At 41.2% G+C, this 27,593-nt stretch overlaps 1 protein-coding gene across 4 annotated transcripts in view; it reads left to right on the forward strand.

The window, feature by feature from the left end:
- The window catches only part of DOCK3 (dedicator of cytokinesis 3), a 1,203,328-nt gene that overhangs the window by 709,257 nt on the left and 466,478 nt on the right, over nt 1–27,593 (forward strand). For all 4 annotated transcript variants that reach the window (XM_029599541.1, XM_029599543.1, XM_029599542.1 and 1 more), the window contains one exon: nt 2,447–2,572. In XM_029599541.1, the coding sequence (XP_029455401.1) occupies nt 2,447–2,572 (126 nt within the window). The remainder of the gene's footprint in view (nt 1–2,446; nt 2,573–27,593) is intronic.

Below are 27,593 nucleotides of genomic sequence, written 5' to 3' on the forward strand. Positions count from 1 at the left end.
GTTTATGCTTTATCCTATTTTCTTCTGTTGGATCCTTCTTCCAATTTTTGAATGAAGATCTTTTGGCTAAAATAGCTTCTTTCACCTCCCCTTTTAACCATGCCGGTAATCGTTTTGCCTTCTTTCAGCTGTTTTGACATTTATTATTTTTATTAGCATGGTTTTAATATTATGCATGCTGTTTTATATCTCCAATTTTATTGCTTTAAGTTTTGAGAGGAATAAGTTTTCTGGTTTTCGTTGGGCTTGTGGTTTCCGGTTCAGTTTCTGTTGGCACATTTCTATTCTGTTTTCCGTAAGGGTCTGTCTGTATTTTAAAGGTCCAGTTCTTGTGTAACTTTAATTCTTGCTGTGAAAAGGATGGTACTTATCACTGGCTTTTAAGGCATTATGGTTATCTCTTTCTCATTTCTCTTTATTAATTTCACTTGACTACAGAAAGTGGTTTTGAATGTTCTTGCAGAAAATATTTTTTCATTCACGTATTTTATTGCAACTGCTGTTAGTAGATTAGGTGATTATTTTAAGGAATTAGCTAATGTTCCCTCTAAAGATTGGATTGCTGTAAGTATAAATTTGATAGGCTTTTTGCATAAAAGAAAGTAGTGCTCACAGGGTAATGTAAGAGAGTGTAGGTATTCTAGGGCACATAGCAGCAGCAAATTTTCTAGTGCACCACCAACTTCCACGATTGGAAGCGATGTGTTGTGGTAATCCATGTAAGCGGAAAATGTGCTCAGTATAGAGTTATGTGAGTTCAGGCGCAGTAGGAAATTTTGAGAGGGCCACAAAGGTGGACCATCTTGGAGAATCTGTCTACCGTGACCCAAATGACTTGCTTTCCCTTGGACAGTAGTAAATCGACAATGAAATCCATGGAGAGGTGAATCCAGGGCTCCACGGGTATGGGAAGAGGTTGCAACAGTCCCCACGGGCGACCTGGCAAAGGCTTTTGTCTGGCACAGGTTGGGCAAGAGTCTACATTCGCTCGGATATCCTTGCAGACATGTAGAGCTCCTGTCCCACCAGTAGTAGTGGGACAGGAGCTCTAAAGTTCAGGCTCTGCCCGGGTGTTCCACCGTCAGAAAATTGTGTGCCTAGGTGAGAACTCGCTTCTGCAGACAAATGGGCACTACTGTCTTACCCTCAGGGGGTACTTGGGTAGCCACTAAAAGGACTTTAGCCGGATCAAGAATGTATTGTGGCGTGACTGGCGAATCTTCAGCTTCGGTACTGCGTGAGAGGGCATCAGCCCGAATGTTCTTAGATGCTGGTCGATAACGTAAGAAGAAATTGAAGCAACTAAAAAATAAAGACCATCGAGCCTGCTGAGGAAAATACCCATAAAGTTCTAATGAGATGGCATATGACACCTGTTCATTTGCATAAAGCCTATCCCACTAAAGAGGATCAGTGTTGGAGAGGGTGCAGACAGAAAGGCTCTTTTCTACACATGTGGTGGGAGTGTCCTCTAATCACACAATTCTGGGGGGCTGTCTCCGTATTAATCCAGCAGGTATTACATATTTCAATATGGCTATCACCTGAGAGTACATTGTTAAATTTACCTTTAGATTGCTCTTCAAGTGAGTGGTTTCTGATCCACCAAATTATACTAGCTGCCAGATGTGTGATAGTGGCAGAATATCAATCGGCCAATACTCCTCCATTATTGCGGGTTACTTAAAAGTTAGACAAGATGTGTGAGCTATTTAAACTAACAGCCCTTAAAAATCTTGCAATCACTAGATTCTCTGCTATTTGGAATCCCTACTTACTATGGTAGTCTACACAGTAATGCCCCACTTAATCAATACTTATGACTATGACTGTACTACTATTGACTCCCCAACATTAGCTTATCTTATATCTCTTTTCTTTTTTTTGGGGGGGGGGGGGGGAGGAATCGAGCTATGGTCAAGCTTCTAGCCAAAGTTTGTATTAGGTTATTTATAATTGTTTATCAATGTTACCACTGTGGTACAAAGGATGTTATATAGTATAAGTTTTCATGCAAATACCACATGTTATATAATAAAATATTTACAAAAAAAAACAATGCTAGTGTCGCACAGACTGAAAGTGAATTTGAGCATCTCTCTATGATACCAATGAGTCTGTATAATATGAGATCACCTGCTCCCACATTATGTTAATTTTAATTAGTGATATGTCAGGGAAAAAAATATTCTGCTGATGTGAAGATTAAGATGATTTAGTTGTCTTATTTGTTTTAGTGTGTCATCATAGAAACAATGGCAAGAAAAATATTAGTGAGCTGTAAATTTTGAGTGATCCTCTGTGATCAGGATCCTGTCTCACATGTTTTTGGGAAAATAGATTTCCCACTCTGGATTGCACTAGAATCCTGCATGGGATCCTTAATATTTCTAGCCTGATTCCCCCTTTTTTCTTATATGGTCCTTTTTTTTGTTTTGTTTTGCAGGACTTATAGTTTCTCTTCAGCTCTTCCGTGGAGATTTGGAGCTGATTCGAAGAGAGAACCCTATGATCTTTAACAGAGGTGTGGCTGTCACCCGGAAGATGGGGTTTCCTGATGTCATCATGCCAGGTAGGCAGAAGTTTTTCTCTTCCTTCTAGGGATACATAGCAGGTTTAATAACACTAAGCATCAGTGCTGTTCTCATGGGTATTCATAATGCTATGGTAAACTACTTCTAGGCATTAAGATGATACTATAATAAAAGTACACAACAATAAAGGAGACACAAACAAATATAATGTACTTATTGAGTCAATCCCCAAAGAAATCAATAATTTAGAAACCAATTGACCTCATACTTGTAAATGCAACCTATAACTTAATATCTACTGCAAATAGTGCTGCTGTCTTCGGTATAATCACTGGTTGCATATATGGTTTCATAAATCATTACTGTGCTCAAAAACAAACATGAATTTTCAAAGCAGTTATGCATACCATTGTAGCAATTTTCAAAAGCCATTTACCCTCGTTAAGTGCACTTAACGCGGGTAAAACCTATTGACAATTCAATGGCATATATTGTAGCAAGAAGGGCTGGAACTCAGGAACAGACTGGAGCTGCATGGAGGTAAGAGTAAACTGAAACACCTGGAGCAGACGAGCTGCATGGAGGTAAGAGTGAACTAGAATACAGAAACAGACTGGAGCTGCATGAAGGAAAAAGTGAACTGAAACACTTGGAACAGACTGGAGCTGCATGGAGGTAAGAGTGAACTGGAACACAGGAATAGACTGGAGCTACGTGAAGGTAAGAGTGAACTGGAACAGACTGGAGCTGCGTGGAGGTAAGAGTGAACTGGAACACAGGAACAGACTGGAGCTGTGAGGAGGTAAGAGTGAACTGGAACATACTGGAGCTGTGAAGGAGGTAAGAGTTAACTGGAACGCAGGAACAGAGTGCGGGTAAGCATGGAGCTAGAACAACTGGACAAAGCTAGTGCAAAGACAGACTTAGACAGAACAAGGACAACACTGAATATAGAACATAAAGCCTGAAGACAGCAATGAGGAAAGGCCTAGAATCAGAGAGAGGCCTAGGGAAGCCTCAGGGCTAGGCCAGAGGTCAGGGATGGCTAGATAGCTGTGAGCTAGGAAAGGACCAAGAGACCCAAAGGCAGTAAAGAAAAGCTGAGGACAGTATGCCCGAGGCCACAAGACAAGGCAAGGCAGAGCTAGGGTCAGAAGATCCAGTGGCCACGAGACAAGGCAAAGTATAACTAAGGTCAGAAGGCCCAAAGACCGAGAAGGCCGTAAGGCAGAAGTGGCTAGAGCAAGGAGCACATAGGAACTTGATGCCAAAGCATTGAGGCAAGGGACAGACGGGCTAAGTAGCGCTGGAGCCTGGGTGTGGTACAGATAGGAAAGAGGGGCTTGTGCTCACGGAAGTCTGCAAGTGGAACAGAGGCTGTAAGACTGATTGGAACCTGAGATCAGGGAGGTGCTGGCTAGTACAGTACTGCGTGGGGCTCACTGGAATCCTCTGGTGGAAGGGAGGCTGCATAGCAGCTGGAACCATAACATGAAGTTTCACAGTTCTGAAGTCCATGTAGAGACCTGTTCGAGTTAAACTGGCAACCCAAATGAACAGGAAGAAAACTGTTCAGCCAAAGAGAAACAAGTAAGGAAAGCATTCATAGGCATGACTTCAGGAATGCTTTTCAACTTATATTTGTAGAAAGGGGTGGTGGCGATTTGGCATTATATATATTGAATGCATGGTATGCCTTAGTATGGATTTTCAACTTGTAATATTCACACTTTGGTTTTGTAACTACAGAGAAAAAAATCAGCTAGTTCAGAATAAAACATTTTATTTAAAACCATTCATGTGTCTGTGAGTTTGCATGTGTGTTATTGTGTATATGTGTCTGTGTGAGGCCTTAGATACAATTTTGGTGCTTATGGGAAACAGCAGAATGTTGATGAGAACTCCAATCCAAAAATTCCCTCCCTGCCATCAGCAGCTTGACTCAGAGCAAGACAGGCAGACGGGGAAAAAAACTTAAACAGTATCAAGATTTGCTCATTTCAATTATCATAAACCATTCTGTTGTAAATTTTAAAAATCACAGCCTCTAGAAGAGCACTTTAGAATAATACGGTTTGAATTGAAAATGCTTATTTTGTTATACCAAGTTCATTAATTATTTTTATATGATAAATATTTCTGAGCTTTAATCAAAACAGTATTCTACTTTTATATGGAGAGATCATTTTCTGAATTCTCTGCTGTCTCCACCTTCTTTAGTTGCTTACTATTTTTAAAGTACTATAGCTCAGATAGAGCTGCTGGAAGTAGTCCAAAAATATTTTTTGGGGTTGTTAGGAACTTAGTCACCCAATTGAATTCATCATTGTCTTCTGGGACTTCAACTGGAGTCACTGTTAATGTAAATTCTTTTCTGGATTTTCTGGATATTAAACTTGCTCTAATCTCTACTTAATTTGACCAAGTCCCAAAATGGTTTGAAGAGAAGCCAATGGATTCACCAATTAAATGGTCTGTTTGACCAAGTTTCTGTCAGAGAGACTAAAATGAATTTGTCCAATTGCCCATTGAATATATGTGGGATACTTGTATTAAAAATTATGTGGGGGGACAGTTGACGTTACAGAACAAGATGAAAGCTTAATCCCGAGCTGTCCGGCATCTTGAGCCTGTCGCGCAGAATTGCCACTCATCCTCCCTAACTGAGGCAATATATCTACATTGGATTGAACAATTAAACTCTACAAGTGGCTACGAAGAAAAAAAGACCTGATTTCAAGCAGTTTTCTTTTGTGAAATTGTCTTCAGATGCTAATGGGCCCAGTGGAATGGTCGAGATCGAAGCTCATCCAGATCCTGTTGAGGAGACCGCCCCGCAGCCAGGGGAGCTGAACACAGCAATGCCTGCCTGACTTACCTACGTGGGAAGAATTTCGCCAATGGTTTTCTGAGCTCCAAAAAGATTCGTGATAATAAGCAGGAGTCGTAGATATGATGGTGGAGATGCGAGAGGAGATGTAGGATATTCGGAGGCAGGTTGACAAGCACGATGTCAGATTGGAAGCCCATGCCAATAAATTGGACAAAATGCAAAAGCTTTGTGATAAAATACAATTCGGATTTGCAAACAAAATTAGAAGATTTGGAGAATTGTAATTGTAGATACAACTTGCGATTCTGGGGTATACCGGAAACCGAAGCTTACAGTGACTGCCATGTGGTAGTGAAGCAACTTTTGCTTTCTTTTTGAGCCAAGATAAAGCTACCAAGTTAATTTCAGAAGGACCAACAGTGGAACTAGAACAGGCACACTGGTCGCTGGGGCCCAAGATTGGAAATAAACCATGAGACATCATTGCATGTTTTCACCACTTACAAGTCAAAGAAAGTGCTAACTGCCTCACGTAAACAGCAATCCTGGAATTGGAAGACAAACACTGCAGCTGTGTTTTCTGATCTCTCTCCTCTTACCATTAAAAAGAGGCTGGAATTTAAGGAAATAACCTCAGTATTGCGCATCCGCTATCCATGGCTGTTCCCATTTGGGGTAGCCATTACAATACAGGGATCCGCCTTGAAAGCTCAATTGGTCAGCAAAGCGGTGGCCATTTTGCAATCCACTGGCATCATGTTCAAGATGACGTCTTTACCCAATAATCCAGCTCCCCTCATGTGTGAGGATACACCGCGATAGCAAAGAGTGGGAAAAGGAGGGCGGAGACTCCATGGACATTTGGGGGACTCCCTATCTTGGAAAGACTCTGGAAAATAATGAACAGTTCCAATTAGGCTGCAGCCAGAAGTCTTCTTTACCTTTTTTCTTTGTTTGAGCGTTCCTCTAGGTACCTGTAAAGTTGCGATCAGTTTAAGGGACGTCAGTTTCTGAGTCAGATTTAACGTAACATTGGCAAGAGTCAATTGATAGTTTATTTTTCAAAGCTCGAGGAGAGTTTTTTCTTTGTAGATTACTATATTCTTCTGTGTATGCAGCACTGCTATGGAGGAATAGCAGTTGGTTAAGGGGAAAGGAGTATCGGGTGGGAGTGGGGGGGTTCTCTTTATTTTTTGTATTATGTGGTATTATTTTTATGATAAAAACCACATGCCATCTAATCATGAGGAAAAACATTTAAAAATAATTGTGAGAATTAGTATCAGAAATAAGCGCTCTTTTCAATACAATCTCCAGGCAATGCTGGGTATATGAAGTTGAGGTACCGCAGCGGGCTGAAAAAGAAGTTGAATGTTTGCAAATAAATTCGTTGGAGAATTAAAAGCGAAAATATAAATGACTTTAGTTTGAGTAATTTCAATAAAATTAGTAGAAACAATTAAGTATGGGAAGAAGCAAATGATGTGAACTTCAGTGCTCGTCTATGATACTTGTTATAGCCCATTACGGGCAAGAGCCTGGAGAATGTATTGGAAAGAGCACTTTTATTTCTGATACTAATTCCTAAAATTATTTTTAAATGTTTTTCCTCATGATTAGATGGCATGTGGTTTTTGTATGAATTACATGAGGTAGTTGAGCCATTGTTTGTTTGAATTATTTTTATGATGACATTGTGACATATTGTGCTAAACAATTATGGCTGTGGGATTCAAGTGGGGTGCTTCTTTGAGGGTTGGAGGTCAGATAAAGCATTTATATTACTAGAGGAGGGACAGTGATGGTAGACAGACTTAACCATCTTTTGGTCTAAAAGTCATTATGCCATCTATTCAGATCCTATCTAACAACATTAAGGGGTTGAATACCCTGCGTAAGCATTTTCTCAGGTCTGAAATTTTAGACTCTGGGGCTTCCATTGTTTTATTGCAAGAAACACACTTAAAACTATGTTTTGAACATCTTCTAAAATGGCCTCTATTCTCTACGGGTTTTTTGTTCCAACCTCCAAACATGCAAAATGCGCGGGGGTAAGGATCTTGTTTCTTAAAAACCTTGAATGCATTATCAAAAAGTTGGTGGCAGATCCCCGAGGAAGATATTTATTAACAACTTGTGAATTAGGGGGGGAATTATATATCATTATAAACATTTATGCCCATCAGTAAACTTATAGACAAGGAAGGGGAGGGTCATTTGATAGTTGCAGGGGATTTTAATTTAACTCTTTCATCGTCTCTGGATAACTCTGGGGGTGGTAGTGATAGTGATAACTCCTATAGAGCAAGTCTTAAACATGTAATGAAGCGATGGAATATCATTGATGTATAGAGGCACCGTTTCCCAACTGAACAAAATTATACCTTTTATTCTAATCCTCATAAATCCTATTCTAGGATAGATTTTTTTTTGGTGGACAAGGTGATTCTGGAACGGATTGTTGGGGTGGAAATGAGAACCATTACATGGTCAGATCATGCACCTATTTGGTAAGTTTTACAGTATGTGGGTAAGGATACAGGGAAAAGGTTTTGGAAACTAAATGATACGTTGCTAACAGATGAGGGCTTCTGCAAAACATTGTCTAGTTATATTTTAGAGTATCTAAATAGTAGCAATGTAGGAGGCACTAATCCCTCCTTGATTTGGGAATGTTTGAAGGCAGTTATCCATGGGTGACTAATTTCTAGAGCAGTATTCAAAAAGAAAGACAAATTGCAAGCAAAGAGGCAATTGCAAGCTGAAATTTCTGATTTAGCTTCAGTACATAAAAGAACAATGTCTAATTCAGTTTATATAAAATTACAGAGAGCTCGCTTTGCATCACAATCTTTAGAGCTTGACAGTATCGCCCTACAACTCAATCTGGTCAAACAGGAATTTTTCAAATGGGGAAACAAGGCCAGTAGATTTCTGGCTGGATGGTTTAAAAATACATCTCTCTTAGAACCAGATAACTGGGATCAGGGATGTAGATGGTACGTCATTTAATTACTTAAGGGTGGGTAATTCCATATTCCCAGGGTCTGATATAGTGAGTATAACTATTCTTGCGAAACCAGGGCAGGATATAACTGAGTGTGGGTTCTATCAGCCTAAAGCCTTACTTAATGTTGATCTTAAGATTTTAGCTAAAATCTTAGCTAACTGCCTTAACAGGGTGATGGCTAAATTGGTGCATCCGGATCAGGCTGGTTTCATTCCAGGCAAGATGGCAGCAAACAATGGGTGAAAAATTATAGACCTTAACTAGTGGGTGAAAAAAGAGCAAATTCCTGCTGTATTGCTATTGGTGGATGCCGAGAAAGCCTTTGACATGGTGCACTGGCCTTTTATCTTTTGTACTTTAGAACAAATTAATTGTGGTCCCTTTTTTCTCAATTGGTTATGGCAGTTGTATAAAGAGCCGCAGGCCAGTGTCAAGGTCAATGGTTCTTACTCTGACCCTTTCACTATTCAGAGGGGGACTGGGCAAGGCTGACCCTTATCACCTTTATTTGCTTTATTTTTGGAACCCCTAGCTATTAATGTTCGCAAAGAAGAAAAGGTATATGGGGTGTCTGTGAGGGGAGACAACTACAAACTGTCTCTTTTTGCAGACAATATCCTATTTACACTGACTAAGCCGGATCAATCTTTGGGTGTGGCCATGGAAGCTTTGAGGGAGTTTAGTGCTGTTTCAGCTTTCAAATTAAATTTGGATAAATCTGAATTATTAAATTTATCTGTTCCAGAAGACCAACTCTTAAGCTGAGATCTGCTTTTCAGTTTAGGTGGGCTACTAAAAAGATTAAGTATTTGGGAATCCATATATGTAATCAACTGAAGGATCTATATAAGTTGAATTTCCTCCTATTAGCAAATAAAATATATCAAGATTTAGGTACCTGGTCCGAGTTTTCCCTCTCTTGTTTGGGTGGAATAGCTGCTGTAATGATGAACGTATTACCTGTACTTTTTTTTTTTTCAGTCGCTCCCTATCTATATATCAACAGCGATATTAAAGCTGTGGCAGAAGTGTATCTTCACTTTTATTTGGAAGTGAAGGCCTCTTTGGATTGCAAGAAATATTATGTACTGCTCAAAATTGAATGGTGGCTTAGATGTCCCACACCTCAGTTGGTATTATATGGCTGCACAAATGAGGGCATTTTTTGATTGGAATAGGAAAGGGGATCCCAAACTCTGTGTTGTGTTGGAACAAAAATGATTGGTTGCATGCCCTTGTGGGCAATGACATGGCAATCGCGGGCGACTTGGAAACCTTTAGCATGCTTGCCTCTGAAAATGGGAACTACATTGAGAGTTTGGAAACAATGGCAGCCTAAGCTAATAGGTAAAAGGAGGTACTTTTTAAACTTGTCTATCATTCATAATGCACTATTTCCGGAGGGTGGAACAACACATCTGTTTAAGAAGTGGGTGGAAAAAGGCTTAACACGCTTAGGACAGTTGTGGGGGGCCGGCGATTATTTAACATTCCCTTTCCTACAAGACAGGTACCATTTGCAGAATAATGATATCTTCCCATACCTTCAAATATGCCACTTTATGATAACAGAGAGTAGATGATGATCTGAGACTAGGTAAAACTCAGATTGATAACTGGTGTGACTATGCAGATAAAATGAAAGGTTTGATATCTAGAATGTATAAATTCCTGATTAAGGACCCCTTGGAAAAGCCAGCCTATATTAAAGCATGGGAATGGGACTTAGGTCGAGCTTTGACAGAGAAAGAATGGGAAAAGATATTTTATAATACTAAGCGAAGCTTGATCTCTGCTCTACTATCTGAAAACTGTTAAAGTTTTATTGTGATGGCATCTCACGCCGGTACAGTTGCCAGAGGACTTACCCCAATAGGGATGACTTATGTTGGAAAGAGTAGAGGAACTTTTTTCCATTCATGGTGGGAATGTCCAAAAATGGTTCAGTACTGGGAAGTCTATACTGGCATTACTTTAAGATATAGTTCTAGAATGTCCTAAATTCTTTCCTGAAAATGTGTTATTGAATATACCCTTGACATCCCGTCAGAGAGATGGCAATTGTATCATTATATTCTTATAGCGGCACGATGTGAAATGGCTGCTATTAGAAGTCAATCATAATTCCCTGTACATAGGTTGTCCTTCAGAGGTTGGAGAAGGTTTGCGTCTTATATAGATTGACAGCTCTGAAAAATCATACCCTTCAGAAATTTCAGAAAATATGGGGCCCTTTCTTAAGTTGGTCTTCCTTCCATTTTGGTCCTGATTGTAGATTTGGGGTCTGAAGGTAGTTGCTGTATCATTACATAAGTGAAATGAGGAGGGGATGTCATAAGTACTGGAGCTGTATTGTTTTCCTAGGGTTTTTAAATTTCCACAATTATTTAAAAGCCTGACCTTGTAGTAATTAATAATGGCAATTCATGTCACAAATGTTTGTCGCTTTGTTTGGTTAGTATGGGTGGGATAGGGAGAGGGGAACTTAATTTTTTGTTGTATGTGGGTATTTCTGAGATATTTTATCAGTTGAATATTGAGATGGTATCAAAGTGAATGCTATGGACTAATATAGTACTTTGTGTATTATACAATGGTTATTATATACTATATAAATAAAATATAATTTACAAAAAAAAATTATAATTTATTTATTTTATTTATTTAAATTCTTTTAATATACCGATGCTCAAGACCAGGTCTTATCGTACCGGTTTACAATAAACTAGAGGGAACCAGTTAACAGTGAAAGCAATAAGTTACATTATAACAGGGAAAGAGGAACTAGGCTGATAGAAAAAAGATAGGTTAAAACAAATTCTAACTGGAGAGATAAGTATAAGTGATACTGTTGCTCCTTTCTTGACTTCATAAATTTTTCACTAGCAGAAGGTCATGTCCCTGCTTCTCTAAATTAAGCCTTAGTGCGCCTCTTTTTTTAAAAAAAAGTAGGGCTGGAACCTAATGACCGATTTCGTCTTTCATTTGAATCCAAACTTCTAGAGTCCATCGTTTTAAGGCAGTTAACTGATTTCATCGAGGATAATCATGAGTTACATTTAAAGACATTTGAACACTAAGATCCTTATTCTCTCCCTTTTGGACAGTCTGAGGAGAGGATTAGATAGCAATTGGAGATTTGGTCTGGTTATGCTTGACATTAGCTCAACCTTTGACACGATTGAACACAAAATACTACTCTACAGATTGGAAGAATTAGGAATAACTGGACCTGTACTTAACTGGTTTCAATCTTATCTAACTAGTAGAAAAGTTCAAACCATGACTGATAGTTTACGCTCAGACTGTCATGCAGTGCCAATGGGTGTACCTCATGGATCGGCTTTATCCTCATTACATTTTAATATCTACCTTGCTCCAGTCTGTAGACTACTTGAGAGTCTCTGCATAGGCTTTCACATTTTTACTGTTGACATTAAGATTTATATCCCTATGGAGAATACCTGAGAAGAAACCTCTTCGATGATTTCTCTCTGTCTAACCATGTAATGACACACAACAAACTAGCCCTGAACATCTGTAAGACATAAATAGTCATTCAGCATAGTGTCCTATCCACTACACCTTTAAACTTGAGGATCAATGCTGAAGAATTACGAGTTGTTAGTGGAGCCTAAAGTTTAGGGGTCATTCTTGACTCAACTATCAGTTTTGGTCTGCAAATGAAAGTGATTAAGGCTGGCTTCTATAAATTGAGGCTGACTTGGAATTTGAAGCCACTATTACAGCCTGACCCATTCTGCACAGTTATATAAGCCCCTAATTCCATCAATTTGTGTCTACAGATATCAGCAGTAAAAGCTTTGCAGTTATTGCAAAATGCTGCTGCCAGAGTAATTACAGGCTGTAAGACGAGGTCATATAACTCCTGTTTTGGTTGAACTTTACTGGTTACCCGTCCATCAGAGAACTAAATATAAGGTCTTTACACTAGTGCACAAACTGTTATCTCTGGGTGCCTGCCCATGGATAAATGCATTATTAAAAATCTTTAAGCCTACTAGGCTCTTGTGTTCCAGAGATCGCAACCTCCTCAAAATTCCTTCAGTGAGACTTCCTCGTCTTTCCACTACGAAAGAACGAGCTTTATCTGTAGCTGCACCACATCTTTGGAATTCACTGACCCATGAGTTGTGGTTAGAAAATTGTTCAAAGACTTTTAAGGGTTTGTTAAAAATATTCTTATTTAAACAAGCTTTTTATTAAGCACCAAGATACTTGCATTTTGTTCTGTCTTGAGCTTCAGGTGTCCTGTAAATTCTGTATGTCACAGATACCTAGGGTCAATACTCTGTTTATGTAAGTTAGCAGGATAGGCATATCTGGCTAACTTAAATGGGATATTCAGCAACATGTCTATGCTGCTGAATATCTCTGGACAAATCGCTGCTTAGATGGATAAGTATTATCTGTCTGAATTTACACCTGCTATTGAATAGGTCTAATTTAGGTGGATAAGTTATCCCTCTAAGGCTGAAGATCACTACTTAGCTGGATAACGTGTCCGGCTAAGTAGCGCCGCCCATTGCCCATGATGCACTTAAGGAAGAGCAATCTAAATTATATCTGCAGAAAGCAAGGTTCCACATTGGGAGTCACCACTCAGAGAAAGGATCTATGCATCATCATGGATAATATGTTGAAATCATCTGTAATTATCTGAATTATTAGGAAAGGAATGGAGAATAAAATAAAGAATATCATAAAGCCTCTGTATTGCTCCATGATATGACCATAACTTGAATATTATGTGCAATTCTGGTCCCCGTATCTCAGAAAAAATATAGCAGAATTAGGGTACAAAGAAGGGTGACCAAAATGATAAAAGGATGGAATGATTTCCCTATGAGGAAATATTAAAGAGGTTAGGAATGTATAGCTTGGAGAAGAGATGGCTGAGGGGAGACATGATAAAAGCCTATAAAATAATGAGCGGAATGGATAGGTAAACGCAAATCAGTTGTTTACTCTTTCAAAAAATATGAAGACTATGGAATATGCAATTTAGTTGCTAAGTAGTATATGTAAAACAGGACATTTTTTTTATTCAATGAATTATTAAGCTTTGGAATTCATTGCCTGAGGTTGTGGAGAAAGCTTTGGACAAGATCTTGAAGGAAAAGTCCATAAACCACTATTAAGGTAGACTTGTAAAAATCAACTGCTTATTACTGGGATAAGCAACATGGAATCTGGAAAATTGGGCATCCAAATGACAGATGAAATTTAATGCGGATAAGTGCAAGGTATGCATATAGGGAAAAATAACCCATGCTATAGTTACATGATGTTAGGTTCCATATTAGGAGCTACCACCCAAGAAAGAGATCTAGGCGTCATAGTGGATAACACATTAAAATCGTCGGTTCAGTGTGCTGTGGAAGTCAAAAAAGCAAACAGAATGTTGGGAATTATTAGAAAGGGAATGGTGAATAAAATGGAAAATGTCATAATGCCTCTGTATCGCACCTTGAATACTGTGTACAATTCTGGTCACCACATCTCAAAAAAGATATAGTTGCGATAGAGAAGGTACAGAGAAGGGCGACCAAAATGATAAAGGGGATGGAACATCTCCCCTATGAGGAAAGACTAAAGAGGTTAGGACTTTTCAGCTTGGAGAAGAGACGGCTGAGGGAGGGATATGATAGAGGTGTTTAAAATCATAAGAGGTCTAGAACGGGTAGATGTGAATCGGTTATTTACTCTTTTGGATAATAGAAGGACTAGGGGGCACTCCATGAAGTTAGCATGTGGCACATTTAAAACTAATCGGAGAAAGTTCTTTTTCACTCAACGCACAATTAAACTCTGGAATTTGTTGCCAGGGGATGTGGTTAGTGCAGTTAGTGTAGCTGGGTTTAAAAAAGGATTGGATAAGTTCTTGGAGGAGAAGTCCATTACCTGCTATTAATTAAGTTGACTTAGAAAATAACCACTGCTATTACTAGCAGCAGTAACATGAGATAGACTTAGTTTTTGGGAACTTGCCAGGTTCTTATGGTGTGGATTGGCCACTGTTGGAGATAGGATGCTGGGCTTGATGGACCTTTGGTCTTACCCAGTATGGCATGTTCTTATGTTTACCTTTTGGGTTCTTGCCAGGTACTTGTGACTTGTTGGAAACAGGACACTGGGTTTAATGGATCTTTGATGTGACCCAGGATGACAAATCTTATGTTCTTAGATGAAATCCATTCTGGTACATTTATCATGAGCCATGCCATAATGTGTGAAGTCTTAACAAAAGGATTAAGGACTCGCCAGAGATCAATCACTTTGAGATGTTTACACACAACATTTATTCTCATGGATTGCACTTTAACACTAGTCCCAGAATGAGTGAATAATACAGTTCAAACCCCCACCCCAGTGTGATGGGATAATTTCCTCTCTCTAAAATATTAGTCATCAAAGTAGAAAATAAAAATATAATCATAATTGTTGGAGGTATATGTAGAAACTAAAATAGTTAATTTACTCATTAACTTGCCCTGTATAATAATGAATCTCCTCTTTGAATCAACCTGCTTTTTCACCATCTTAAAAGAAACATTGTTATGTACCAAAATAACTACCTCACAACTTTTAGATGATACAGTAGCTAAAAAAACAAAACTGTGCAACCCACCTTCTCCTTAGTTTAAGTTCAGCTTCTGAGAGTTGAGTTTCTTGAAGAATTGCAATGCTGTATTTCAACCTGTTCAGGTAAATAAGCACTGTTTCCTATTTTACAAGCATATCCAGTCCTGTCACATTCCATGTTACCAGTTTAACTTTTATATGCTAAAAAGTAAAAACAAACAGAATGAAACATTGCTGAACTAAGTCTTTAATTGGAAAGAGCTGCCGTGACCCATTATGAGCAGCAGCTCCCCTATCTCTTATCTTAGACTGTTGGATCCAATAAAAGAACAAACTCGAAATCACCCCATTCACGACTTAACAATAACCATTATTCTTTCCACTATCCCATCTCTCCTTCCCCCTGCTCCCCCCACCCTAACTTCCAAACCCAACCCCCATCTCCTTTACTTATTCTCTACCCCAACCCCATTATAAACTCCAGCAACCTAAAAAAGCATAACATGAATCATGTCTCCGTGGAGGTCAGAGATCATTACACTGTAGGTACGGGTGCCGTCTCCCAGACTACACGAGTTCTTACCATTATCTTATCTGCAATAAAAGAAAATGAGTTTGAAGCAGGAAAATTAAAAATAAACCAAAAGTATTCAACAAGAATAAGCAGCTTGTCAAGACATTGGTTAGCAAAGTTGAAAGACAACGAACTGTGTTTTGGAAACTCAGCTCCTGGAAACATAATAAGTAGTGATGTCCATTCATTAATTTTTGGACATCCATTTGTTTCGTGCATAAGCGAGTATATCATGGACAAATGTACGCACAAAATGAATGGTATGCATGTCCATCTAAAGTGCATCCATTAGGCACACACTATTCGTTGTACGTACATTTGTTTATTCGTTAGATATGCAATAGGCATCCAAATGAATTAAATGAATGGACGCACAAATGCACATTCCTAATAATGAGTCTATTTGTGTTGCGGCTGGGAGAAGCGGTGGACCCTTGGGCCGGCCTAGTGAAAGGAGGGTTCCTTTGGACAGGCCGGGAGGCGGAATCAAGCTGGTGACCTGGCGGCGGCTTCACCCTGGAGATACTAGATCCCCCCAGGAGGAGTCCGTAGGGATCTGGACCGCTGGGACTTAGGCAGTCTCAGGCAGGAGAGTCAGAGAGAACTTCACCCAGAGCCCTGGATCCCCCCAGGAGGGGCCCGTAGGGATCTGGGCCACTGGGACTTACGAGGCTGGAGCAGATGAAGTACGAAGCAGGTCCAAAGTCAAGGCAGGCAGCGAACAGGGAGCATCAGGAGCAAACCGGAGTCAGGAACCAGGAAATCAGCAGATGAAGGAACAGCTGGAGCAGGGACTGGAACAGGCACAGGAACACCAGGAACCAGACCAGCAGAAAACAGGAACAGGATGGCAACTAGACTCTCAGGAGAGGGACCTCGTTGCAAGGCGAAGTTCCTGAGCCAGACGCCGGCCTAATATACTCTACCGGTGTCTGACATCATCCAGGGGGCTGTCCAGCACTTCCGGGTGCTGGATCTTTAAATGCCCCGTTCTCGCGCGTGTGTAGCAACACAAGGGGGGCAGAGTTAGCGACGGGCTCGGCGGCGTCTCTCACGTGGAGACGCCGCAGCCATGCGGCCTACCAGGCCGGGACCCTGGCGTTCCTCTCCGCGGTCCGGTGCAGAGGTAAGTGACCCCGGCCCCAATCGTGGGAGAGGCGGTCAGGGCCGCAACAGTACCCCCCCCTTTTAAGCCCCCTCTTTAAAGGACCAAGTTTTCCAGGATGGTCTAGATGGAATTGTCGGAGGAGTGATTTATCTAGGATGTTGCGGGCAGGTTCCCAGGTGTTGTCTTCATCTCCGCAACCCTCCCAGGCTAATAGGTACTCCCAACGACGGTTAAAAAAGCGTACGTCAACAACCTCCCTCACTTGGTAAGTAGGGTCCTCAGCCGTGGGTGTTGCTGTGTCTTCCGGTGGCTTGCGGTGAAAGCGGGAGAGGATCACTGGTTTAAGGAGGGAGACATGGAAAACATTGTGAATTTGCAGGGTGGATGGCAGTCACAGTCGATAGGAGACCATTCCAATTCTTTCAGCTACACGAAATGATCCACAAAACTTGGGAGCTAATCTTTTAGAGGGCAGCCTCAGATGGATGTTCTTTGTGCTGAGCCAGACGCGGTCTCCCGGACGGAATGCTGGTGCTGGTCGACGGTGCTGGTCAGCATTTCCCTTAGCAGTTTTGGCGGCGGAAGTGAGCTTGCTCTGGATGGTTTTCCAAAGGCCCCGAAGTTGTTGTGCAGATAACTGTGCCGCCAGTGAAGAAACTGGCGTAGATAGGGGCAACGGGGGTTTGAGTTGTTTCCCATAGATGATTTGAAATGGAGAGCTCCCTGTGGCAGCATGGATTTGATTATTATAAGAAATCTCAGCCCAGGGAAGAAGTTCCGTCCAATTGTCTTGTTTCTCATTTACGAATGCTCGGAGGAATGTCTTCAGAGAGTGATTCATTCGCTCCGACTGGCCGTTTCTCTGGGTGTGGAAGGCTGTGGAGAAACTGAGTTGGACCTTAAAGTACTTACATAGGACCTTCCAGTATCGGGCCATAAACTGCGGCCCCCGATCAGAGACTATGTCCTGAGGAAGTCCGTGGATACGGAAGATGTGTTGGGTGAATAGTAGTGCCAGTTCTGGGGCAGACGGTAGCTTGGGCAACGGCACAAAGTGGGCCATCTTGGAGAAGCGGTCTACTGTAACCCAAATCACAGTCTTCCCCATAGACGTGGGTAGGTCCACTACAAAGTCTGTGGCTATGTGGGTCCAGGGCTCTGTGGGAACTGGAAGTGCCTGCAATAGGCCCCAGGGAGATCCAACCTTGGGTTTCTGCTTGGCGCAAGTGGGGCAGGAACTTACGTAGGTTCGGACATCTCGTCGCAAGTTGGGCCACCAATAGTATCAATTTAATAATTCTAATGTCCGCTCTCTGCCGGCATGCCCACCAGTTAGCGAGTCATGAGCCCAGTGTAATACTCTCTCTCGTAAGTGTCTAGGGTCCACGGTCCTCTCTTGAGCCTTGACCGTCACAGCTGCTAGGCGAATCTTGGCATGGTCTAGGATGAATTGAGGATGATCCTCGTCTTTGCCCAAAATCGAGGTCCGGGATAATGCGTTGGCTCTGACAATCTTTGAAGCTGGTCGATACTGCAGGGTGAAGTCAAACCGGCTGAAAAAGAGCGACCATCTGGCCTGTCTGGGATTCAACTGCTGCGCTTGAGATAGAAAGTAATTTTTTGGTTATTTTTGTTGTTTTTATAATTTGTAATTTTGTAAACCGTTTTGGTCAAATTCGTTTGAAAAGACGGTATAGAAATATTTTTAAATAAATAAATAAATAAATTTGAGGTTCTTGTGGTCAGTATAGACCGTTATTGGATGGACTGCCCCCTCTAGCCGTTGTCTCCACTCCTCAAAGGCCAATTTGATGGCTAGGAGCTCTTTGTCACCAATACTGTAATTGCACTCGGCGGGTGAGAACTTCTTCGAGTAATAGGAAAAGGGGAGCAGCCACCCTGATTGCGAGTACTGACTGAGTATAGTCCCCACCGCGAGGTTAGAGGCATCAACTTCAACCACAAAGGGACGTAGCGGGTCCGGGTAATGTAGGCAAGGGTCTGCTAAGAAGGCTTGTTTTAGATCTTCAAAGACCTGGATGGCCATGTCAGGCCACACTTTAGTGTCCGTTCCCTTACGGGTCAGAGCGGTGAGGGGTGCCACTCTGCGTGAATAATGGGGAATAAAATGTCTATAGAAGTTGGCAAATCCCACGAATCTCTGTAAGGCTTTTAGTCCCGTGGGGCGAGGCCATCTGGTGATTGCCGATACCTTCTCTGGATCCATCCGGAACCCGGTGGATGACACTATATAACCCAGGAACGGTAAAGACTCACACTCGAACATGCATTTTTCAAGTTTAGCATACAGATGGTTTTCCTTTAGGACTTGTAACACCTGTCTGACATGGTGTCAGTGAGATTCCAAATCTTTAGAGTAAATTATCACGTCATCTAGATACACTATGACGTATTAATTCAGCATTTCCCTCAGTACCTCATTCATGAGGTTTTGGAAGACTGCTGGGGCATTACACAACCCAAAGGGCATTACTAGATATTCATAGTGCCCATCCCTGGTGTTAAAGGCAGTCTTCCATTCGTCTCCCGGGCGGATGCGTACTAAGTTGTAGGCTCCTGTGAGGTCGAGTTTTGTAAACAGCTTGGCTCCTTGCAGCCTATCTAGGAGCTCCGGGATCAACGGAAGCAGATAGCGGTCTCTTTTAGTGATGGCATTTAATCCTCGATAGTCTATACATGGTCAGAGTGACCCATCCTTTTTCCCCACGAAAAAGAACCCCGCTCCGGCAGGCGAGTGAGAGGGGCAGATGAATCCTTTGGCAAGGTTCTCCGTGATGTACTCCGACATTGCTCGGGTCTCTGGTAGGGATAGTGGAATCACACGGCCACGAGGAGGTGTGGTACCTTGCAGCAAGTCTATAGCGCAGTCGAAAGGCCGGTGTCGAGGAAGAATCTCCGCCTTTTCTTTGGAGAATACCTCGGCGAAGTCTCTGTAAGGTGCAGGCGGCAGTACCGACGTGCTGAGCAAGGATACTTGAGGCGGTCGTGGAATCTTGAGGCAATGGGAGAAACAGAAGGGACTCCACTGCGCCAGTTGGAGGGTATCCCACTTGATTACCGGAGAGTGACGCTATAGCCAGGGTAATCCTAGCACCACAGGGTGCATGGCTTTCCCCAGCACTAAAAAAGATATTTCTTTGGAATGGAGTACTCCCGTTTGGAGTGTCAAAGGGGTCGTGGACTCCGATATGGTCCCGGGAAGCATGGTGCCTCGAATAGACGTGACACGTAACGGAGGGCATCGTGGTACGGTAGACAGATGTAATTGGTGCACCAAGTCAGCTACGATGAAGTTCCCCTCCGCTCCTGAGTCTATGAATGCCAACGTATGAAAATACCCTCTGGGGTATTTAATGGTCACTTGGGCTGTACATTGAGGAGCTGAGCCAGCACAGCCTAGGAGTAGCTCCCCGGAACTTCCTAGGCTCGGGCGTTTTCCGGCTGTTCCTTGCACTGTGCTAGGAAATGCCCCTTGTCGCCACAGTAAAGGCATAACCCGAGCATGCGACGTCTCCTTCTTTCCTCTGCAGTCAGAGGAGCGCGACCCATTTGCATAGTTTCGTCGGATGAGGAAGCTGCAGGGGGTGTTCTAGGCGTGGCCGTGGAAGACATTGGCCTGGAGAATGCTGGGGCAAGAGCTACAGGCCTGCGTGGCAGGCGCCCTTCCTTCGCCCATTGCTGAAGCCTTCGGTCAATCAGTTTTAGAAAGTTTGATTTACCCTCTAAATTTTCTTTTGCTATTTTAAAGTAAAATGTATTTATTTATTTATTTAATGAGTTTTATATACCGTCATTCGGTAAAGCCATCATAATGGTTTACAAAAGCTCAAAATGCAGGATTTGTAACAATTGAGCAAAAAGGGATAACAGGAAGTATATTAAACAAAGGAGAGATATTCAATTGCAAATATATTAACTGGCATTTGCACTACAGGTTGCACTAAGGGGTGCACAAAGGGGATGGCCCCTTTCAACGGTCGGAGCTGCCCCTGGTGACATCGGGGGGGGGGGGGGCTTCCGATCGGGTCTCTCCCTCACATTGCAGTTCTGTTTTTTTTCCCCTTTTTCAGTTTCAGGTGATATTTTTTTCTTCTCTTCTGTTCCCATGGCGATGGAGAAGTGCCGCAGGGCGCCCAATGGTGGTGGGTGGGCTACCAGTTCGAGGTCAAAACTGGTAAAATAGAAAGCCAGTACTTATTTTGGGTTACAGAAATTTGCAAACGCCATGGCAGACTTCCAAGACCATTCATTCCTTGGATATTTATTCATTTATGAAGCAAGTTACAAATTCTTTACAAAAACACCCATTAGATTTTTTTTTTTTTTAATATTCTGCTTTTCACACTTTTTCAGCATTTCAAAGCAGATTACATTCAAGTACTGTAGGTATTTCCCTATACAATCTAAGTTTGTACCTGAGACAATGGAGGATAACATGACTTGCCCAGGGTCACGATTAAGGAGCAGACTGGGAGGGAACTTCCCTACCCCCCCCCCCCCCCCCAGCTAAACTCCCTCACTCTTCCCCTCTCCTCCCCATCCCTTAAACCCTTCATTAAAACTTATCTTTTTTTTTGTTTTCTTACTTCTCCTCTAGAGCAGAAGTAATCTGTGCGTGCCAGCTGGATGCTGATGCACACTTCCCCAGGACAATGAGTAATGTCCGCTGCCCAGACCACACCCCCTGGCCTGCCCCTTTTTCAGGGCCCAGCACTTGTGCACGTATCAGCACTTATGCATGTGGCCAGGCCATTTTTGAAAATGCGTGCAGTGCCCAGACACACGCGTAAGTGCCAGTATTTGCACACATGGCTGTTTTAAAATTCGGCCAAAAGGGCAGAAAAATGAACTAATTTTGAGTAAGAAGAGGAACAAGTCCTAGAATTACATCCAGGATCATTAGGTTCTCCAGGGACAATGCTAAAATGATAGAGTTTATCCACTAACATGAACATGGTTATGTTGAATAAATCCAGATGTATTACAATCCTAAACAAAGGTATTTCTAGCCTCAAAAGACAACACTGGTGAATAATTGGATATGGCTTTAAAGAAAGACACAATTAGATTGTGTCATTCTTTGGGTATCTGTTTCTGCTGCTTTACACATCTAGAAACTTAATTGGATAAATTCAGGAGTTGGAGAAGGAAATTGTTATCCAACAATGGTAATCTGACCTGCAAACTGCCTCATTCTTTAAATTATGTAGTAGCAAAAATTTAGCAGATTCTTTTATATGATTCCATTTCCAAGCATGTGATGTGTCGGCAAAGAGGTGATGGTTAAAGGAGCATGCAGTCGATTTTCTTACTAAGGTCTGTTGCTTAGCCCTTGAAGAGAATAGCCACTTGGGTCCCATTTAGATAAGTTTTGTAAAGCCTGGCTGAAAATACAATTTTCTTCTTACTGCAAGGAAAACCGAAGGCAATGATCCTTTTTAATCTTTTCCAGAGGGATTAAAAAAGAAGGCAAAATTCAGATCTAACTACTTTTCTCTGAAAAGGAAGCCAAAGGCAAATGTGAGGAACTTGCAGCCTTCTTCCAGGACAAGCTCCTGTTACGGTTCAATTCTATCTCCCCTCCCCCCTATACCAACCCCAATCTATCGGGAACCCCCTTTAACTCTTTCGAATCCACATCCTCTCTGGAAATTGAAACTCTCCTAAAGAAAATGAAGCCTGCATCACACCCGTCCGATTCCATCCCTACTAAATTACTCCTGACCATACCTAATCTAATCACTAAACCTCTAGCTGAAATTATTAACTGCTCCCTCTCCCTCGGACATGTCCCAAAAACTCTTAAACAAGCTACCCTCAAACCACTATTGAAGAAACCCAACCTGGACCCCGGAGACCTTGCCAACTTTCACCTGATATCAAATCTTCCATTTATAGCTAAACTCCTGGAAAGGGTAGTCAACAACCAACTGACCGATTTTTTAGAAGAACAAAAAGTCCTCTACCTCTCCCAATTCGGATTCCGGAAATTCTTTAACACAGAAACCCTCCTAATATCCCTCTCTGACACCATCATCAAGGAGCTAGACAAAGGCCAACCATTCATCCTCGCATTATTGGACATATCATCAGCTTTCGACACGATCAATCACAACATTCTCCTAAATCGCCTCACAGAAATAGGCATTTCAGGAACCGCCCACAACTGGTTTCAGTCCTTCCTTAATGAGAGGCACTACAAGATTAGAATTGGTAATGAAGAATTCACCCCTGTAAACCTCACCCGAGGTGTCCCTCAAGGTTCATCCCTCTCATCTACACTCTTCAATATTTACCTCCTCCCCCTCTGCCAATTCCTATCTAATCTAGGCCTTACCCATTATATATATGCGGACGATGACCAAATCCTCATCCCCATAACTGAATCCATTACCAAAGAGCTTGAGTCTTGGGACCACTGCCTCAACTCAATTAACCTGCCCCTTACCAACCTCAATCTTGCTCTCAACCCAGCAAAAACGGAACTTCTCATCATCTCCCTGGACAAAAGCCATCCCTCCACCCCAACCCCGTCCACACTGTGAACACATCGACCACCCAACAAGTAAGGGACCTAGGCATCACTCTGGACGATCAGTGGAACCTAAAAACATTCATTAACACCACTATAAAAGACGGCATCTTTAAACTTCAGGTTCTAAAGAAATTAAAACCCCTCCTCCACTTCAATGACTTTCAGACCGTCCTCCAAACCACTCTGTTCTCAAAAATCGATTACTGCAATGCCCTCCTTCTTGGCCTCCCAAAGAACACCGTTAAACCTCTCCAAATGCTTCAAAACACAGCAGCCAGAATCCTCACCAATACCTGCAAAAAGGAGCACATTACCCCTATCCTCAAGGACCTACTCTGGCTCCCTATCCACTTCAGAATAATCTACAACAGCCTCACCATCATCCACAAGTCCCTGCACAATCAACACACTCACTGGCTTAATGGCTCTTTACACTATAGTACATCTAACAGACCCACCAATTCCGCCTACAAAGGATCCATCCACTCTCCATCCTCCAAGCTATTCCACCTCTCCTCTACCAAGGAACGGGCCTTTTCCTTAGCAGACCCCAAGTTATGGAACTCCATGCCCCCAGATCTGCGCCTAGAACACTGTTCTCAAACCTTTAAAAAAAAAACCAAACTAAAAACCTGGCTGTTTAAACAAGCTTTCACTTAGCCATTTTTCAGCCACAACCCTTAGGAGGAAGCATCTTCCTCCTCTTCCCCTCCCCCCCCCCCACCTCCCTTCCTCAACCCCCTTTTTTTCCTCCTCCTCTCTGAATTGTATATGACGCTGTTTAGCACCCTCTGCCACATAACCACTGTAAATAATCCTCGGCATTTTTAACCTAGTGTATCAACCTTGTATATAACCCTTTTGTTTTACAATCACTGTATAAATTCCTCTGTATAATGAAACCATCATACCCTTTCACCCTCTACCCCTCTCTGGTACCCCTCTTATCTCTACCTATCTCTGTCTCCTTCCACCTCTTAGTTTTATTGTAACTTTGCTTTCTGCTTCTGTGTTAAGTAACCCGAGTTCTATGTAAACCGATGTGATATGTTTTATGAACGTCGGTATAGAAACGTTTTAAATAAATAAAAGCCAAGACCATGCAAATGGAAGGCCAGGTACACTGGTTTCCAACAGGAGAGTGGATGATGTACCTGTGAGCGAACCAACAAAAATACAGTAAATTTGATTGCATTTTATTTGATTTACATCACAAAACAGGTATGCAAATTACTGCTTTAAAATGCAATAATGTTGCATACCTATTTGTCACTATGAAAATATGGTTCATTTTTCCTGAGATAAAATTCATGATATTTGACCAGCTTTTATCATGGCGTAGTATATATTCTCCATAGAGAGATATCTTCTTAGCATTCCAAACACCAAAATACTAATATGAGGCAATGGAAAGATAAGGAAGAATGGCAGGGTGGCCAACTCCAGTTCTCCAGTGTCACAACCAAGCCTAATCTTCAGGGTATCCACAATGAATATACATGAGATAGGTCTGCACACAGTGGAGGCAGTTCATGCAAATCTATCTCATGCATATTCATTGTAGATGTCCTGAAAATCAGCCCTCTTTGTGTATTTTGAGAATTGGAGTCAGCCACCCCTGAAATGTAGAATGTTATAACGACTTGACGGAAGCACCTTCCTTCACAAAATATCTCTCTTGAACAAATAACGAGGAAACATTTCAAAATTTTGGGAAGCAATAATCTAAAATATTAAATAAATAACTTGACTGAAATGGATTGGGGGGAGATGAAATCCATAGATTTTGTAGGTGAAATTTGAAGGCTGGGAAACAGAACTTAAATTGTGCGTTTCATACATGCTGATATCCAGAACATCATTGGGATTGTATAGAAATTCCAGGAGTATGCAGTACATAAGATATTTTAGACAAATATAGGTTATTTTGGAGGTTATGATATCCAATGTATTCTAATTTTCTTGGTACCAAGTCTGCCCCAAATGTTTGAATCCCCTTCTAATTTCTAAATAGAAGAAACAGACATACAACCAAGAGGATGCAAGCTTAGGCTTGTTGCTAGAATGGCTAAATCATCAAGTTATTTGAATGAACCATGGAAACTCAAAAAGACTGAATAGAATGAACTGGCAAAAAATGTTATGTTTTCTTTGTTATTATTATCCTTTCATAGTAAATTCCAGCACATTTGAACCCCTATGTGCCATGGTCTTTTGCCTAAAACTGATCAGTTGGAGATGGTGGTTTGTCAGTTTCTTCTAAAGAACCTCCTTCCCCTGGTCCATTCCCCCCCCCCCCTCTCCCATGGTATTTTGTGAGTTCTGTTTTTAATTTACGCCTTAAATAAAAGTGCATGTTTCATCTTTGATCTCTGAATGATGATTTTCTTTCTTTTTCTCTTTTGTTATCTTGTATTACCTTCTCCCTCTTTCCTCACCTTTCTCAACTCCTTTCTCTCTCTCTCTCTCTGCCACAGAGATGAAGATAGTGGGGTGTAAGTTTCTGTAATTCTGTATCCTGTTTGCTTGTTCTGCTGGCTTTTTTCTCTTCATCTTTAATTTGCCTCTTTATGCTTATTGAATGTGAGGGAATAAAAATGTGTGGAAATTGTGCCAGAACTGGGCATGGGAGTAAAGAGGGAGTAGCTGGCAGGAACATATCTTGATAAAAATAATATACACTTTCCTTTGTGGTTCACAGTGATGGAAAGTACAGTGCTTTTTAATGCCTTATCAGCATTTGAGAGAGGGTAAAGTGATATCTGAAAAAAAAAGGAAAGGTATGCAGCCCTATTGGGCAGAAATTGTGAAATACAGGTTTCTTAAAGAATACATATCCTGTATTTTCAACAAAGCATCAGTTTTCTGGGAACATATAAAAACTTGAGTATTTGCCTCTGTCCACTGAATGCATTAAGTTCTGACCTTGAGGCAGAGTGTGTTTCTAAAACATGCATAAGTTCTATACCACTGAACATATCAGATGATCAGTTTTATTAATTATGAAATTTGAATTAATTCTTATTCAGTATATTAGACAAACAGGGATCAGAAAATAATTTACAGGGCTACTGTTTCTATGTCATTGTCTTAGATTCTGCAAACATGGAGACTTTTTTTTTTTTTAAACTATGGTCTTGAGATCTTGTTTACTGTGTTAGCAATTAAGCTTAATTTCATAGGCTGCAGTTGAAAAGTCACTGCCATACTACCATAGGGGTCAATTTACTACTCTGTGTCACATGGTAATGTGTGTTGTTAGTGAATAGACCTCATCATGCATAATGGGAGCTGCAGTAAATAAACGTATGTTAATGCATACCACACATTAGTAAAGATACCCCATAGTGTTTTATATGTGAGCTGCATATGTCAAAGGAAAGTTTAGCTGATTTCTCAATAACATTGGTTGATATGCAGAGAGGCAAAACTAGAGATGGGAAAACAGAAACATTGTATAGCATGGCCTTCAGTTTTGCTTTTTTATCAAGCTTTGTAAATATCATTATAAGGAATAATTGAATACCTCTTATGCTTGGCCACATGGAGCCTGCACGCTTATCCAAGTCTGCATGTTTGCTTGCTAAGATGAAATGCTTCTGAGGTGTGAGGAGACCACCAAGTGAGCTGAGCATTGCTCTTGCCAAATTCAGTTAAATATTTTTATGCTTTAAGAGGTGCCTCATGCATCACCTGCTAACCCAAAAACTTTACACACTTCATATGGCTTTTAAGTAGCAGTGTACTCCAATGGGTATTTAGCACCGCATATATGTTTTATAGAATTATATACCCTTAGGAAAAAAATTCACTTTTCTAAAGGTGAGCATTTTTTATGGATTAATACTGTTGGATAATGTAACCTGTTGTGTTTCAATCCAAAACTTGGACTCTGTTTCAAACCAGATGCCTACTGTTTCCATCAACCTTGCCTTTTCAGATCTTGGTCCCTAATACTTGGCCCCAACAATTTGTTCCTTTTCTTCTTTTGGTGCCTAATGCTATTACTACACACAGACAGACCCTTCTGTTTGTGGATTTGTTAATGCAATATTCAGTTCTGAATTAGTCTGTTTTGCTGTTTGTTGTCACACAGAGGATCTGCTCTAAGTATAATCCAGTTTAATTGATCTAGAAATAGAAGGCACTGTCTGTGAAACAGCAGTTGACATTGACTTCTGCATTAAGTAAAACTGCATTAATTAATCCAAAAGTGAAAGCACATCCAAAAAGTACTAGTTAATATGATTTTAATGAGAAACGCTTTCCTGTTTACATTGTATTGGGAATACAACAGTGAGTAGGTCTAGCCTGAAGCTGCACTCGAACCAGAATTAATAGCATGTGCAAAAGTGATATTTGTCTTTTTGTT

The sequence above is a fragment of the Rhinatrema bivittatum genome, chromosome 4, assembly GCF_901001135.1.
Source record: "Rhinatrema bivittatum chromosome 4, aRhiBiv1.1, whole genome shotgun sequence".
NCBI lineage: Eukaryota > Metazoa > Chordata > Amphibia > Gymnophiona > Rhinatrematidae > Rhinatrema > Rhinatrema bivittatum.